Source organism: Panulirus ornatus, chromosome 4 (genome assembly GCF_036320965.1).
Source record: "Panulirus ornatus isolate Po-2019 chromosome 4, ASM3632096v1, whole genome shotgun sequence".
NCBI classification, from domain to species: domain Eukaryota; kingdom Metazoa; phylum Arthropoda; class Malacostraca; order Decapoda; family Palinuridae; genus Panulirus; species Panulirus ornatus.
Genome location: NC_092227.1, coordinates 57595580 through 57611274, shown reverse-complemented (window position 1 = coordinate 57611274; position 15695 = coordinate 57595580). Strand labels below are relative to the sequence as shown.

At 41.5% G+C, this 15695-nt stretch overlaps 1 protein-coding gene across 1 annotated transcript in view; it reads left to right on the top strand.

The window, feature by feature from the left end:
- Naa35 (N-alpha-acetyltransferase 35) overlaps positions 1 to 15695 on the top strand; it is a 150286-nt gene that overhangs the window by 98369 nt on the left and 36222 nt on the right. The window contains exon 11 of the mRNA XM_071695047.1: positions 11889 to 12102. Within this exon, the coding sequence (XP_071551148.1) occupies positions 11889 to 12102 (214 nt within the window). The remainder of the gene's footprint in view (positions 1 to 11888; positions 12103 to 15695) is intronic.

Here is a 15695-nt window from a genome sequence, read left to right as displayed (position 1 = left end):
AAAAAAAAGAACATTAATTCATTGATTGATAGTTACCCCTCGACCAATTTTTATGCAAGAATTCTAGTAATATCCAGGACCTTCTTAAGTAATTCTGCAACTCAGAGCTGGAGTAAGAAGTTCTTACAATGGTACAGCCTTGCCAAAGGTAACTTTTCACTTGCTTTGTAACCTTGAGCAAGTGGAGTCCAGCAATGCCTCTCCCATCATACATATCCATTTTTGCCCTTCCAGATTACAACCTCTCTTTCCACACATCCCTTAATACTCCCAAAACCTTTGCCCCCTCACCCACTGGATGACTCGCTTCCACTTCCTTGGTTTCATTATGCTTTGTCCACTTTCAGGTTTCTGATACACTTCTCCAACTTGATTCTAACTTGTACTCCAACTAACACTCTCCCAAACTCAGTCATCAACTTCTGCCACTACACAGCAATAAGTCTGTTAAATGTACCTGGTTAGTTGTATGGGAGAGTGGTGATTGAGAAGGCAAAGGTATGTACGGAGCATCAGACTATGGAGAAACAGTGTGGTTTCTGGAGTGGTAGGGGATATATGATTCAGGTGTTTGCTTTGAAGAATGTGTGAGAAATACTTACAGAAACAGGATTGTATATGGCATTTATGAATTTAGAGAAAGAACATAGTAGGGTTGTTAGAGATGCCTTGTGGAAGAACATACAGATATATGGTGTTAGAGGAAAGCTTCTAGGAGCAATGAGAAGTTTTTATCAAGTGTGTGAGGCATGTGCATGTATAGCTTCAGAGGGAAGTGATTGGTTCCGGATGAAAGGTGGTGTGCTGCAGGCGTGTGTGATGTCACTATGGCTGTTAAGTTTGTTTATGGATGGGATGGTGGAGATAAGGTTGGGTATGCAGTCTGTAGGGGGAGAGGGTAAGCCTGGGAAGTGAGTCATTTGTTTGCTGAAAATAGCATTGACAAAAGACTCAAGTGAGAAGCTGCAGAAGTTGAAAGAGTATGGGAAAGATGTATGATCTTCATCCAAGCTAAAAATAATCAGTAAAGCCTCCTGCTTTACTAATCTTTCTAATTTTGGTCCTCCCACTTTTCAGCTAGATCCCTAAGTGTATAAGTGTCTACCTCTGTGTCTTTAGCTTAATAATATCCCCTTTAGTTAGGTTTGTACTTTACTAAACCTTCCATGAACTAGCCCATATACATCCTTGACTGCATCATCTCTAACAGTGCATATTATTCTTTCAACCACTAAATTTCCTGTGTACCTTGTTTTGTATCTTCCTGGGTCTATGTTCCTTTCTCTCACTTCTATATCTGCTCCTGAAATTGCTCCCTCATGACTTTCATCAGTCTCTCTGTTTGTGTTAGTCCTTTTCTCTAACTCAGCAGCTGCTGACATTGCTCATTCTGCACTTCTGTGCCCTCTATATTCAGTTGATATTCTAATTGCTTTTGTCCTTTCCTGTGTCTGAACAGTTTGCAAGATTGCTTCTGCAATTCTTTGGCAGGTATTATCATAAGTACTTTCTGTATGCATTTTAGTCCTTTCCTCTGACTAAACAGCCTACAGCCTATCAAGAAAAGACCCTTTAGAGTTTGTTTGCTTTTAAATCAATTTGCCTTCTAACCTCTTTATATCTTTTTTCTTTATCTTCTTGATACCCTCCATTTAACTTTATTTCTCTTCACTCATAAATCTTTTTTTATTTATTTACTTAATCGCTGTCTCCCAACTTTGTGAGGTAGCGCAAGGAAACAGACGAAAGAATGGCCTAATCTGCCCACATACACATATATGTACATAAACGCCCACACATGCACATATACATACCTATACATTTCAAAGTATACATACATATACATTGATTTATTTATTATGCTTTGTCTCTGTCTCCCGTGTTAGCGAGGTAGCGCAAGGAAACAGATGAAAGAATGGCCCAACCCATCCACATACACCTGTATATATGTACATGTCCACACACGCACATATATATTTTTTATTATATTTATATATGATACTTTGTCGCTGTCTATCATGTTAGCGAGGTAGTGCAAGGAAAGAGAGACAAGAGAATGGCCCAACCCACCCTAACACACATGTATACACATACGTGTCCACACATGTACATAAACATACCTATACATTTCAACGTATACATACATGTACATAAACAGACATATACATATATACACATGTACGTAATTCATACTTGCTGCCTTTTATTCATTCCCGTCACCACCACGCCACACATAAAATGACAACCCCCTCCCCGCCCCGCATGCGCGCGAGGTAATGCTAGGAAAAGACAACAAAGGCCTCATTCATTCACACTCAGTCTCTCGCTGTCATGCATAATGCACCGAAACCACAGCTCCCTTTCCACATCCAGGCCCCACAAAACTTTCCTTGATTTACCCCAGATACTTCACATGCCCTAGTTCAATCCATTGACAACATGTCGACCCCGGTATACCACATCGTTCCACTTAACTCTATTCCTTGCACGCCTTTCACCCTCCTGCATGTTTAGACTCTGATCGCTCATAATCTTTTTCACTCCATCTTTCTTCCTCCAATTCAGTCTCCCACTTCTCCTTGTTCCTCTCACTTCTGACACATATATCCTCTTTGTCAATCTTTCCTCACTCATTCTCTCCATGTGACCAAACCATTTCAAAACACCCTCTTCTGCTCTCTCAACCGCACTCTTATTATTACCACCCATCTCTCTCACCTTTTCTTTACTTACTCGATCAAACCACCTCACACCACGTATTGTCCTTAAACATCTCATCTCCAACACATCCACCCTCCTCCGCATAACTCTATCTATAGCCCACGCCTCGCAACCATATAACATTGTTGGAACCACTTTTCCATCAAACATACCCATTTTTGCTTTCCAAGATAATGTTCTCGTCTTCCACACATTTTTCAGTGCTCCCAGAGCTTTCACCCACTCCCCACCCTTTGATTCACTTCAGCTTCCATGGTTCCATCCGCTGCCAAATCCACTCCCAGATGTCTAAAATACTTCACTTCCCCCTGTTTTTCTCCATTCAAACTTACCTCCCAGTTGACTTGACCCTCAACCCTACTGTACCTAATAACCTTGCTCTAATTCACATTTACTCTCACCTTTCTTCTTTCACACACTTTACCAAACTCAGTCACCAGCTTCTGCAATTTCTCACCCGAATCAGCCACCAGCACTGTATCATCAGCGAACAACAACTGACTCACTTCCCAAGCCCTCTCATCCACAACAGACTGCATACTTGCCCCTCTTTCCAAAACTCTTGCATTCACCTCCCTAACAACCCCATCCATAAACAGATCAAACAACCATGGAGACATCACACACCCCTGCCGCAAACCGACATTCACTGAGAACCAATCACTTTCCTATCTTCCTACTCATACACATGCCTTACATCCTCGATAAAAACTTATCACTGCTTCTGACATCTTGCCTCCCACACCATATATTCTTAATACCTTCCACAAAGCATCTCTATCGACTCTATCATATGCCTTCTCCAGATCCATAAATGCTACAAACAAATCCATTTGCTTTTCTAAGTATTTCTCACATACATTTTTCAAAGCAAACACCTGATCCACACATCCTTTACCACTTCTGAAACCACACTGCTCTTCCCCAATCTGATGCTCTGTACATGCCATCCACAACAGACTGCATACTTGCCCCTCTTTCCAAAACTCTTGCATTCACCTCCCTAACAACCCCATCCATAAACAGATCAAACAACCATGGAGACATCACACACCCCTGCCGCAAACCGACATTCACTGAGAACCAATCACTTTCCTATCTTCCTACTCATACACATGCCTTACATCCTCGATAAAAACTTATCACTGCTTCTGACATCTTGCCTCCCACACCATATATTCTTAATACCTTCCACAAAGCATCTCTATCGACTCTATCATATGCCTTCTCCAGATCCATAAATGCTACAAACAAATCCATTTGCTTTTCTAAGTATTTCTCACATACATTCTTCAAAGCAAACACCTGATCCACACATCCTTTACCACTTCTGAAACCACACTGCTCTTCCCCAATCTGATGCTCTGTACATGCCTTCACCCTCTCAATCAATACCCTCCCATATAATTTACCAGGAATACTCAACAAACTTATACCTCTGTAATTTGAGCACTCACCTTTGTCCCCTTTGCTTTTGTACAATGGCACTATGCAAGCATTCCGCCAATCCTCAGGCACCTCACCATGAATCATACATACATTAAATAACCTCGCCAACCAGTCAACAATATAGTCACCCCCTTTTTTAATAAATTCCACTGCAATGCCGTCCAAACCTGCTGTCTTGCCGGCTTTCATCTTCCGCAAAGCTTTTACTACATCTTCTCTGTTTACCAAATCATTCTCCCTAACCCTCTCACTTTGTACACCACCTCGACCAAAACACCCTATATCTGCCACTCTATCATCAAACACATTCAACAAACCTTCAAAATACTCCCTCCATCTCTCTCACATCACCACTACTTGTTATCACCTCTCCATTAGCCCCCTTCACTGAAGTTCCCATTTGTTTCCTTGTCTTACGCACTTTATTTACCTCCTTCCAGAACATCTTTTTATTCTCCCTAAAATTTAATGATACTCTCTCACCTCAACTCTCATTTGCCCTCTTTTTCTCCTCTTGCACCTTTCTCTTGACCTCCTGCCTCTTTCTTTTATACATCTCGCACTCATTTGCATTATTTCCCTGTAAAAATTGTCCAAATGCCTCTCTCTTCTCTTTCACTAATAATCTTACTTCTTCATCCCACCACTCACTACCCTTTCTAACCTGCCCACCTCCCACGCTTCTCATGCCACAAGCATCTTTTGTGCAAGCCATCACTGCTTCCCTGAATACATCCCATTCCTCCCCCACTCCCCTTACTTCCTTTGTTCTCACCTTTTTCCATTCTGTACTCAGTCTTTCCTGGTACTTCCTCACACAAGTCTCCTTCCCAAGCTCACATATTCATACTTTATTTTTTTTTATTTTTTTATTATACTTTGTCGCTGTCTCCCGTGTTTGCGAGGTAGCGCAAGGAAACAGACGAAAGAAATGGCCCAACCCCCCCATACACATGTATATACATACGTCCACACACGCAAATATACACACCTACACAGCTTTCCATGGTTTACCCCAGACGCTTCACATGCCTTGATTCAATCCACTGACAGCACGTCAACCCCGGTATACCACATCGCTCCAATTCACTCTATTCCTTGCCCTCCTTTCACCCTCCTGCATGTTCAGGCCCTGATCACACAAAATCTTTTTCACTCCATCTTTCCACCTCCAATTTGGTCTCCCTCTTCTCCTCGTTCCCTCCACCTCCGACACATATATCCTCTTGGTCAATCTTTCCTCACTCATTCTCTCCATGTGCCCAAACCACTTCAAAACACCCTCTTCTGCTCTCTCAACCATGCTCTTTTTATTTCCACACATCTCTCGTACCCTTACGTTACTCACTCGATCACACCACCTCACACCACACATTGTCCTCAAACATCTCATTTCCAGCACATCCATCCTCCTGCGCACAACTCTATCCATAGCCCACGCCTTGCAACCATACAACATTGTTGGAACCACTATTCCTTCAAACATACCCATTTTTGCTTTCCGAGATAATGTTCTCGACTTCCACACATTCTTCAAGGCCCCCAGAATTTTCGCCCCCTCCCCCACCCTATGATCCACTTCCACTTCCATGGTTCCATCCGCTGCGAGCTCCACTCCCAGATATCTAAAACACTTCACTTCCTCCAGTTTTTCTCCATTCAAACTCACCTCCCAATTGACTTGACCCTCAACCCTATTGTACCTAATAACCTTGCTCTTATTCACATTTACTCTTAACTTTCTTCTTCCACACACTTTACCAAACTCAATCACCAGCTTCTGCAGTTTCTCACATGAATCAGCCACCAGCGCTGTATCATCAGCGAACAACAACTGACTCACTTCCCAAGCTCTCTCATCCCCAACAGACTTCATACTTGCCCCTCTTTCCAAAACTCTTGCATTTACCTCCCTAACAACCCCATCCATAAACAAATTAAACAACCATGGAGACATCACACACCCCTGCCGCAAACCTACATTCACTGAGAACCAATCACTTTCCTCTCTTCCTACACGTACACATGCCTTACATCCTCGATAAAAACTTTTCACTGCTTCTAACAACTTTCCTCCCACACCATATATTCTTAATACCTTCCACAGAGCATCTCTATCAACTCTATCATATGCCTTCTCCAGATCCATAAATGCTACATGCAAATCCATTTGCTTTTCTAAGTTTCTCACATACATTCTTCAAAGCAAACACCTGATCAACACATCCTCTACCACTTCTGAAACCACACTGCTCTTCCCCAATCTGATGCTCTGTACATGCCTTCACCCTCTCAATCAATACCCTCCCATATAATTTACCAGGAATACTCAACAAACTTATACCTCTGTAATTTGCGCACTCACTCTTATCCCCTTTGCCTTTGTACAATGGCACTATGCACGCATTCCGCCAATCCTCAGGCACCTCACCATGAGTCATACATACATTAAATAACCTTACCAACCAGTCAACAATACAGTCACCCCCTTTTTTAATAAATTCCACTGCAATACCATCCAAACCTACTGCCTTGCCGGCTTTCATCTTCCGGCTTTCACTACCTCTTCTCTGTTTACCAAATCATTTTCCCTAACCCTCTCACTTTGCACACCACCTCGACCAAAACACCCTATATCTGCCACTCTATCATCAAACACATTCAACAAACCTTCAAAATACTCACTCCATCTCCTTCTCACATCACCACTACTTGTTATCACCTCCCCATTTGCGCCCTTCACTGAAGTTCCCATTTGCTCCCTTGTCTTACGCACTTTATTTACCTCCTTCCAGAACATCTTTTTATTCTCCCTAAAATTTAATGATACTCTCTCACCCCAACTCTCATTTGCCCTTTTTTTCACCTCTTGCACCTTTCTCTTGACCTCCTGTCTCTTTCTTTTATACATCTCCCACTCAATTGCATTTTTTTCATGCAAAAATCGTCCAAATGCCTCTCTCTTCTCTTTCACTAACACTCTTACTTCTTCATCCCACCACTCACTACCCTTTCTAATCAACCCACCTCCCACTCTTCTCATGCCACAAGCATCTTTTGCACAATCCATCACTGATTCCCTAAATACATCCCATTCCTCCCCCACTCCCCTTACTTCCATTGTTCTCACCTTTTTCCATTCTGTACTCAGTCTCTCCTGGTACTTCCTCACACAGGTCTCCTTCCCAAGCTCACTTACTCTCACCACCCTCTTCACCCCAACATTCAATCTTCTTTTCTGAAAACCCATACAAATCTTCACCTTTGCCTCCACAAGATAATGATCAGACATCCCTCCAGTTGCACCTCTCAGCACATTAACATCCAAAAGTCTCTTTCGCACACCTGTCAATTAACACGTAATCCAATAACGCTCTCTGGCCATCTCTCCTACTTACATAAGTATACTTATGTATATCTCGCTTTTTAAACCAGGTATTCCCAATCATCAGTCCTTTTTCAGCACATAAATCTACAAGCTCTTCACCATTTCCATTTACACCACTGAAACCACTAACACACTCATTCAGCTGCTCCCAAAACACTTGCCTCTCATGATCTTTCTTCTCATGCCCAGGTGCATATGCACCAATAATCACCCACCTCTCTCCATCAACTTTCAGTTTTACCCATATTAATCGAGAGTTTACTTTCTTACATTCTATCACATACTCCCACAACTCCTGTTTCAGGAGTATTGCTACTCCTTCCCTTGCTCTTGTCCTCTCACTAACCCCTGACTTTACTCCCCAGACATTCCCAAACCACTCTTCCCCTTTACCCTTGAGCTTCGTTTCACTCAGAGCCAAAACATCCAGGTTCCTTTCCTCAAACATACTACCTATCTCTCCTTTTTTCACATCTTGGTTACATCCACACACATTTAGGCACCCCACTCTGAGCCTTCGAGGAGGATGAGCACTCCCCGCATGACTCCTTCTTCTGTTTCCCATTTTAGAAAGTTAATACAAGGAGGGGAGGATTTCTGGCCCCCCGCTCCCATCCCCTCTAGTCGCTTTCTACGACACGCGAGGAATACGTGGGAAGTATTCTTTCACCCCTATCCCCAGGGATAATATACATATATATATATACATATACACATACACACACATACACATACACACGCACATATACACACACACACACATACATATATATACATATGAAAAATGTAAGAAACAATTTAGAAAACTGAAACTTCTAGCTTGAAATGAATGAAAAAATGAATGTCACATAATGGTTCAACCTCTGGCTATGGAAAAAGGAAAATGTATAATTTATTTACACAAACGTCAATAGTAGTTCTCATCAATTTAACCACTGTATCAATAAGCTTCAATGTCTAAGCTACATTTTTTCTCCAATTTCACTATTTTCTTGTTGCCTTCATCTATCCCTGTCGCCACCCTGCCACACATGAAATGGAAACACACACACACTCACACACATCCCTGTGTGCATGAGGTAGCGCTAGAAAAAGACAAAAAAGGCCACATTCGTTCCCACTCAGTCTCTAGCTCTCATATGTAATGCACCGAAACCACAAATCTCCACATCCCGGCCCCACAAACTTTCCATGGTTTACCCTGGATGCTTCATATGCCCTGGTTCAATCCATTGATAGCACGTCCACCCCAGTACACCACATCGTTTCAATTCACTCTTCCTTGCACGCCTTTCACCTTCCTGTTCAGGATCTGATTGCTCAAAATCTTTTTCAGTCCATCCTTCCACCTCCAATTTGGTCTCCTGCTTCTCCTCATTCCTTCTACCTCTGACACATATATCCTCTTTGTCAATCTTTTGTCATTCATTCTCTTTATGTGACCAAACCATTTCAACACATCCTCTTCTGCTCTCTCAACCACACTCTTTTTATTATCACACATCTCTCTTACCTTTTCATTACTTACTCTATCAAACCACCTCACACAACATATTGTCCTCAGACATTTCATTTCCAACTCATCCACCCTCTTCCACACAACTTTATCTTTGGCCCATGCCTCGCAACCATATAACATTGTTGGAGCCACTATTCCTTAAAACATGCCCATTTTTGCTCTCCGAGATAATGTTCTTGCCTTCTACACATTCTTCAATGATCCCAGAATCTTTGCCCCCTCCCCCACCCTGTGACTCGCTACCTCTTCCATGGTTCTGTCTGCTGCCAAATCCATTCCCAGATATCTAAAACACTTCACTTTCTCCAGTTTTTCTCCATTCAAACATATCACCCATTTAACTTGTCCCTCAACCCTACTGAGCCTAATAACCTTGCTCTTATTCACATCTACCCTCAGCTTTCTTCCTTCACTCATGCTTTACCAAACTCAGTCACCAACTTCTGCAGTTTCTCACCCGAATCAGCCACCAGTGCTGTATCATTAGCGAACAACAACTGACTTGCTTCCCAAGCCCCCTCATTCAGAAAAGTCTGCATACTTGCCCCTCTCTCCAAAACTCTTGGATTCACCTTCCTAACCACCCCATCCATAAACAAATTAAAGAACCATGAATCTTATTTCTTAAGTTTCTCAATTCCTCTCTAGTCTCATGACTCCCTTCATGATCCTTGAACTGTTTTATCAATTTTTTTTATTCCAACTCTAGTTGTGTTACCCTTTGGTTTTGTTCCTTAACAAGTACCCACAACATCCCTGAACATTTGTTTTCTAATGTTTTTCATCTCTAGTCTCTTCTTTATGGATCTAGTTTCAATTGACTGGTACATTTCCATAATTGAATCCCTCAAAGTAATGCTAGAAGCACTAATGCAGTTTACTATGGCAAAATATCCCAGAAACAAGAGGAGAATTTAGATCTTTTATTGACAATGAGTGTTGCCTTTTTGATTATATTAAAGTTTGCAATCTCCTTTGGCAAGTCAGATCTACACTATTATGCATTATCTAACTGGACTTTTCACTCCACAATGTTATACACTCACACACTAACAAATTGCGTCTCCTTGAAAGGAGGAAAGTAAAAGAAGGAAAATATATTGATCCATTGAAGTTGGCAACACTCCTTCATTCAATTTGAACATGAGAAACTTCCACTCCCAAACCTCATTTAAACTCAACAAAATTGGGCACACTCATACTGAACGTCTAATGCATATACTTTGTAGGCATTATACCTTCCAAACTCCTGGAGGAAATAGAGATCACTGCCTTGAGCTCTTGTGTAATGATTTAAGGAGGCACTTGGAAGTGTCCTTTTTAGCTCTTAGGACTGAATGCTGAGGAGAGAATTATAAATTTTGAAAATTAAAAAAATATTCATCTCTAAGGCAGTTTTCTTTTTCTGCCCTGTCATCCCTTCTTACTCAAAAGCCTTTCTCTTTTCTAACTATGACTTTTTTGGGTTGATGCCCATGATGGGGTATCTGATTTGCTAAAGTTCAGCCTGAAATGAACCAGCTTCCTTTACAATGAGTGCTTGGATTGCAAAGTGTGGGAAAGACTAGTGGTTCCTCACCAGAAACACTGAGGATTGAAATGTTCAAACTTTTTCCTTGACTTCTCTCCTTGGAAAGAACTTTTTAGATGTCAGAACATCCAGTTTTGGTAACTGGATACAGTAATGTAGAGCTACAGTGGTACTGACATTGTTTTAACACTTGCCTTTGTTGGTGCTGGTTGATGCAAACCACACTAAACTGTCTTAGCTCTCAACCACAGGTTATTGGTTTCATTGTACTTGAATGTTGAGCTGGAGCAAAGCTGACACTTATCAGTTTGATTTGATAGTATCTCACTCTTTTGTTGTTAGGGATATAATCTCAGAAGATGACAGTGGCAAAGATAAGAGAAAGAATGCACTGACAAATATAATGGACTTTGGTTGCTTTAAGGTAGATAGCTGTAAAAAGATGAACATTTTGTGGTCTCATTTTCATCTTGAGAACATCACTGTGATGAAAAGCAAGAACTCAGGGAGTGTCACCGATAATGTTTACAAGGTTTAGGGTTTTAGATTTAGAAATTCTTTATTATTGCATCTAGAGATTCTCCTGTACTGAGGAATCACAGTGTAACTGCCATCAATTCAGGTGATACTGCAGGCCAGTATCATTGTTTTACAATGAGTGGCCCATTCTTACTCGATAAAGATTCATTGTTTTAGTCTTATTTTGATGAAATTCTTTTAGCAAGGTTTATAATAATTCTTTATATCTATCTATCCATATCTCTGACACCTATTCCCTATGGGAACTCCCTCAAATGGGTGGCCATGGCAAAAGATTCTCCATAACTGGTGAACTTCATTACCATGTCTTTGCTCATTTTAAGATCATTTAGCAGATTAGGGTGTGTGACTAGTTTTTTGTGAAAGATTACAGAACCACCATCTCCTTTTTAGCTGTCAATCACTGTGTGTACTGCAACTTGCAAAAGAATGTCATCCTCTGTGAACTCAATCCTGTTAAATGACAGAACACAAATACGAATACTGTCATTGTACTTAGATCTGTCCTTTCTACATATTCATTCAGCACACTAGTATAGGTCACTAGAGTATACAAGCTTTTGTTTTGAATATTGCTTAACTGATCCATATGTATGATATTTGATGAGAAATTTTAGAACGTAATCATTTTAGACTTAGGCTCACTGCATCATTTATGTAAGCTAATATTTAAATCTTTGTAGTGCTATTGATATAACTTATAGTCAGTGAGTGTTAAGAAGCTTTTTATTTCACTGCAGGTACCTATATGAATTTGTTTATGTGTGGCTGGTGAGTGCATTGTCGAGGGCAGATGCAATGCTTTTAGAACAAGATGGCTATGAAACTAATAAAGTGGGCAAGAGTGGACGATCATCAAAAAACAAAAACAGAAACAAGAAGAAACATCGTCCATATGGAAAAGAGATTACGTATAATCAGGCTCTTCAGCACCTTTGTGGAGGTTACTACAAGGTAAGATCTTTCAGTATTAATAAGTATGCAAGGACAAAGAGCTTTGTTTAACAAGAGGAAAAATTTTCATCCTTACGTCGGTCCCTTTTTGATCATTATGTTCCACTGTTTTCAGTCTCCTAATATAGAAACTTTTCCTCCACACCATCCTGATTGCTTCATTGCATTTTGATTATTTGGCCTTCTTGGTGCATTTTATGTCACCAGAGGAATTAGAAGACTTTGTCAGCCACTAATTTCCAAAAAATATACTAACTGAATGGACTGTTGTCTGCAGCTCATTCATGGAAATGAGCATTTTGTCTCATCAGTATAGGAAACCTCCACATATATACATATGTACATGACCAAGTATATTCCTAAGAGTCTACAGGGAAAATGAAACATGATAAGTTCCCAAGTGCACCCTCGTGCAATAATCACATCATCAGGGGAGACATAGGAGAGAAACACAACAGTCAGTTGATATACAACGAAGAGACGTAGCTAGGATGCCACTTGGTAAACATACGACTGTCTCTTCATTGTATATCAACTGACTGTTGTGTTTCTCTCCTGTGTCTCCCCTGATGATGTGATTATTGCACGAGGGTGCACTTGGGAACTTATTGTGTTTCATTTTCTCTGTAGACTCTTAGGAATATACTTGATCACGCGTAAAATTGTGACCATTTCTAACATATGTACATATTCATACTTGCTGCCTTCATCCATTCCCGTCGCATGCCCACCACACATGAAATGGCACCCCCCTCCCCTGTGAGGTAGCGCTAGGAAAAGACAACAAAGGCCACGTTCATTCACACTCAGTCTATATCTGTCATTTGTAATGCACCAAAACCACAGCTCCCTTTCCATGGTTTAACTCAGACACTCCACATGCCCTGGTTCTATCCATTGACAGCATATTGATCCTGGTATACCACATCGTTCCAGTTCACAGTATTCCCTGCATGCCTTTCACCCTCCTGTATGTTCAGGCCCCGATCTCTCAAAATGTTTTTACTCCATCCTTCCACCTCCAGTTTGGTCTCCCACTTGTTGTTCCCTCCACCTCTGACACATATATCCTTTTTGTCAATCTTTCTCCACTCATCTTCATGTGACCAAACCATTTCAATACTCCCTCTTCTGCTCTCTCAACTACACTCTTTTTATTACCTCACAAGGGACAAGGGAGCAAATGGGAACTTCAGTGAAGGGCACAAATAGGGAGGTGATAACAAGTAGTTGTGATGTGAGAAGGAGATGGAGTGAGTATTTTGAAGGTTTGTTGAATGTGTTTGATGATAGAGTGGCAGATATAGGGTGTTTTGGTCGAGGTGGTGTGCAAAGTGAGAGGGTTAGGGAAAATGATTTGGTAAACAGAGAAGAGGTAGTAAAAGCTTTGTGGAAGATGAAAGCCGGCAAGGCAGCAGGTTTGGATGGTATTGCAGTGGAATTTATTAAAAAAGGGGGTGACTGTATTGTTGACTGGTTGGTAAGGTTATTTAATGTATGTATGACTCATGGTGAGGTGCCTGAGGATTGGCGGAATGTGTGCATAGTGCCATTGTACAAAGGCAAAGGGGATAAGAGTGAGTGCTCAAATTACAGAGGTATAAGTTTGTTGAGTATTCCTGGTAAATTATATGGGAGGGTATTGATTGAGAGGGTGAAGGCATGTACAGAGCATCAGATTGGGGAAGAGCAGTGTGGTTTCAGAAGTGGTAGAGGATGTGTGGATCAGGTGTTTGCTTTGAAGAATGTATGTGAGAAATACTTAGAAAAGCAAATGGATTTGTATGTAGCATTTATGGATCTGGAGAAGGCATATGATAGAGTTGATAGAGATGCTCTGTGGAAGGTATTAAGAATATATGGTGTGGGAGGCAAGTTGTTAGAAGCAGTGAAAAGTTTTTATCGAGGATGTAAGGCATGTGTACGTGTAGGAAGAGAGGAAAGTGATTGGTTCTCAGTGAATGTAGGTTTGCGGCAGGGGTGTGTGATGTCTCCATGGTTGTTTAATTTGTTTATGGATGGGGTTGTTAGGGAGGTGAATGCAAGAGTTTTGGAAAGAGGGGCAAGTTTGAAGTCTGTTGTGGATGAGAGAGCTTGGGAAGTGAGTCAGTTGTTGTTCACTGATGATACAGCGCTGGTGGCTGATTCATGTGAGAAACTGCAGAAGCTGGTGACTGAGTTTGGTAAAGTGTGTGAAAGAAGAAAGTTAAGAGTAAATGTGAATAAGAGCAAGGTTATTAGGTACAGTAGGGTTGAGGGTCAAGTCAATTGGGAGGTAAGTTTGAATGGAGAAAAACTGGAGGAAGTAAAGTGTTTTAGATATCTGGGAGTGGATCAGCGGATGGAACCATGGAAGCGGAAGTGGATCATAGGGTGGGGAGGGGGCGAAAATCCTGGGAGCCTTGAAGAATGTGTGGAAGTCGAGAACGTTATCTCGGAAAGCAAAAATGGGTATGTTTGAAGGAATAGTGGTTCCAACAATGTTGTATGGTTGCGAGGCGTGGGCTATGGATAGAGTTGTGCGTAGAAGGGTGGATGTGCTGGAAATGAGATGTTTGAGGACAATGTGTGGTGTGAGGTGGTTTGATCGAGTAAGTAACGTAAGGGTAAGAGAGATGTGTGGAAATAAAAATAGCGTGGTTGAGAGAGCAGAAGAGGGTGTTTTGAAATGGTTTGGGCATATGGAGAGAATGAGTGAGGAAAGATTGACCAAGAGGATATATGTGTCGGAGGTGGAGGGAATGAGGAGAAGTGGGAGACCAAATTGGAGGTGGAAAGATGGAGTGAAAAAGATTTTGTGTGATCGGGGCCTGAACATGCAGGAGGGTGAAAGGAGGGCAAGGAATAGAGTGAATTGGATCGACGTGGTATACCGGGGTTGACGTGCTGTCAGTGGATTGAATCAGGGCATGTGAAGCATGTGGGGTAAACCATGGAAAGCTGTGTAGGTATGTATATTTGCGTGTGTGGACGTGTATGTATATACATGTGTATGGGGGTGGGTTGGACCATTTCTTTCGTCTGTTTCCTTGCGCTACCTCGCAAACGCGGGAGACAGCGACAAAGCAAAAAAAAAAAAAAAAAAAAAAATCTCTTTTACCCTTTCATTACTTACCATCAAACCACCACATATTTTCCTCAAACATCTCATTTCCAACACATCCACCCTCCTCCTCTTAATCCTATCTATAGCCCATGCCTTGCAACCATATAACATTTTTGGAACCACTATTTCTTCAAACATACCCATTTTTGCTCTCCGAGATAATGTTCTTGCCTTCCACACATTTTTCAACGCTCCCAGATTCTTCACCCCCTCCTCCACCCTGTTACTCACTTCCGCTTCCATGGTTCCATCTGCTGCTAAATCCACTCCCAGACATCTAAAACTCTTAACTTCCTCCAGTTTTTCTCCATTCAAACTTACCTCCCAATTGACTTGTCCCTCAACCCTAATAACCCTGCTCTTATTCACATTTACTTTCTGCTTTCTTCTTTCTCACACTACCAAACTCAGTCACCAGCTTCTGTAGTTTCTCCCCTAGATTCGCCGCCAGTGCTGTATCATCAGCGAACAACAACAGCCTCACTTC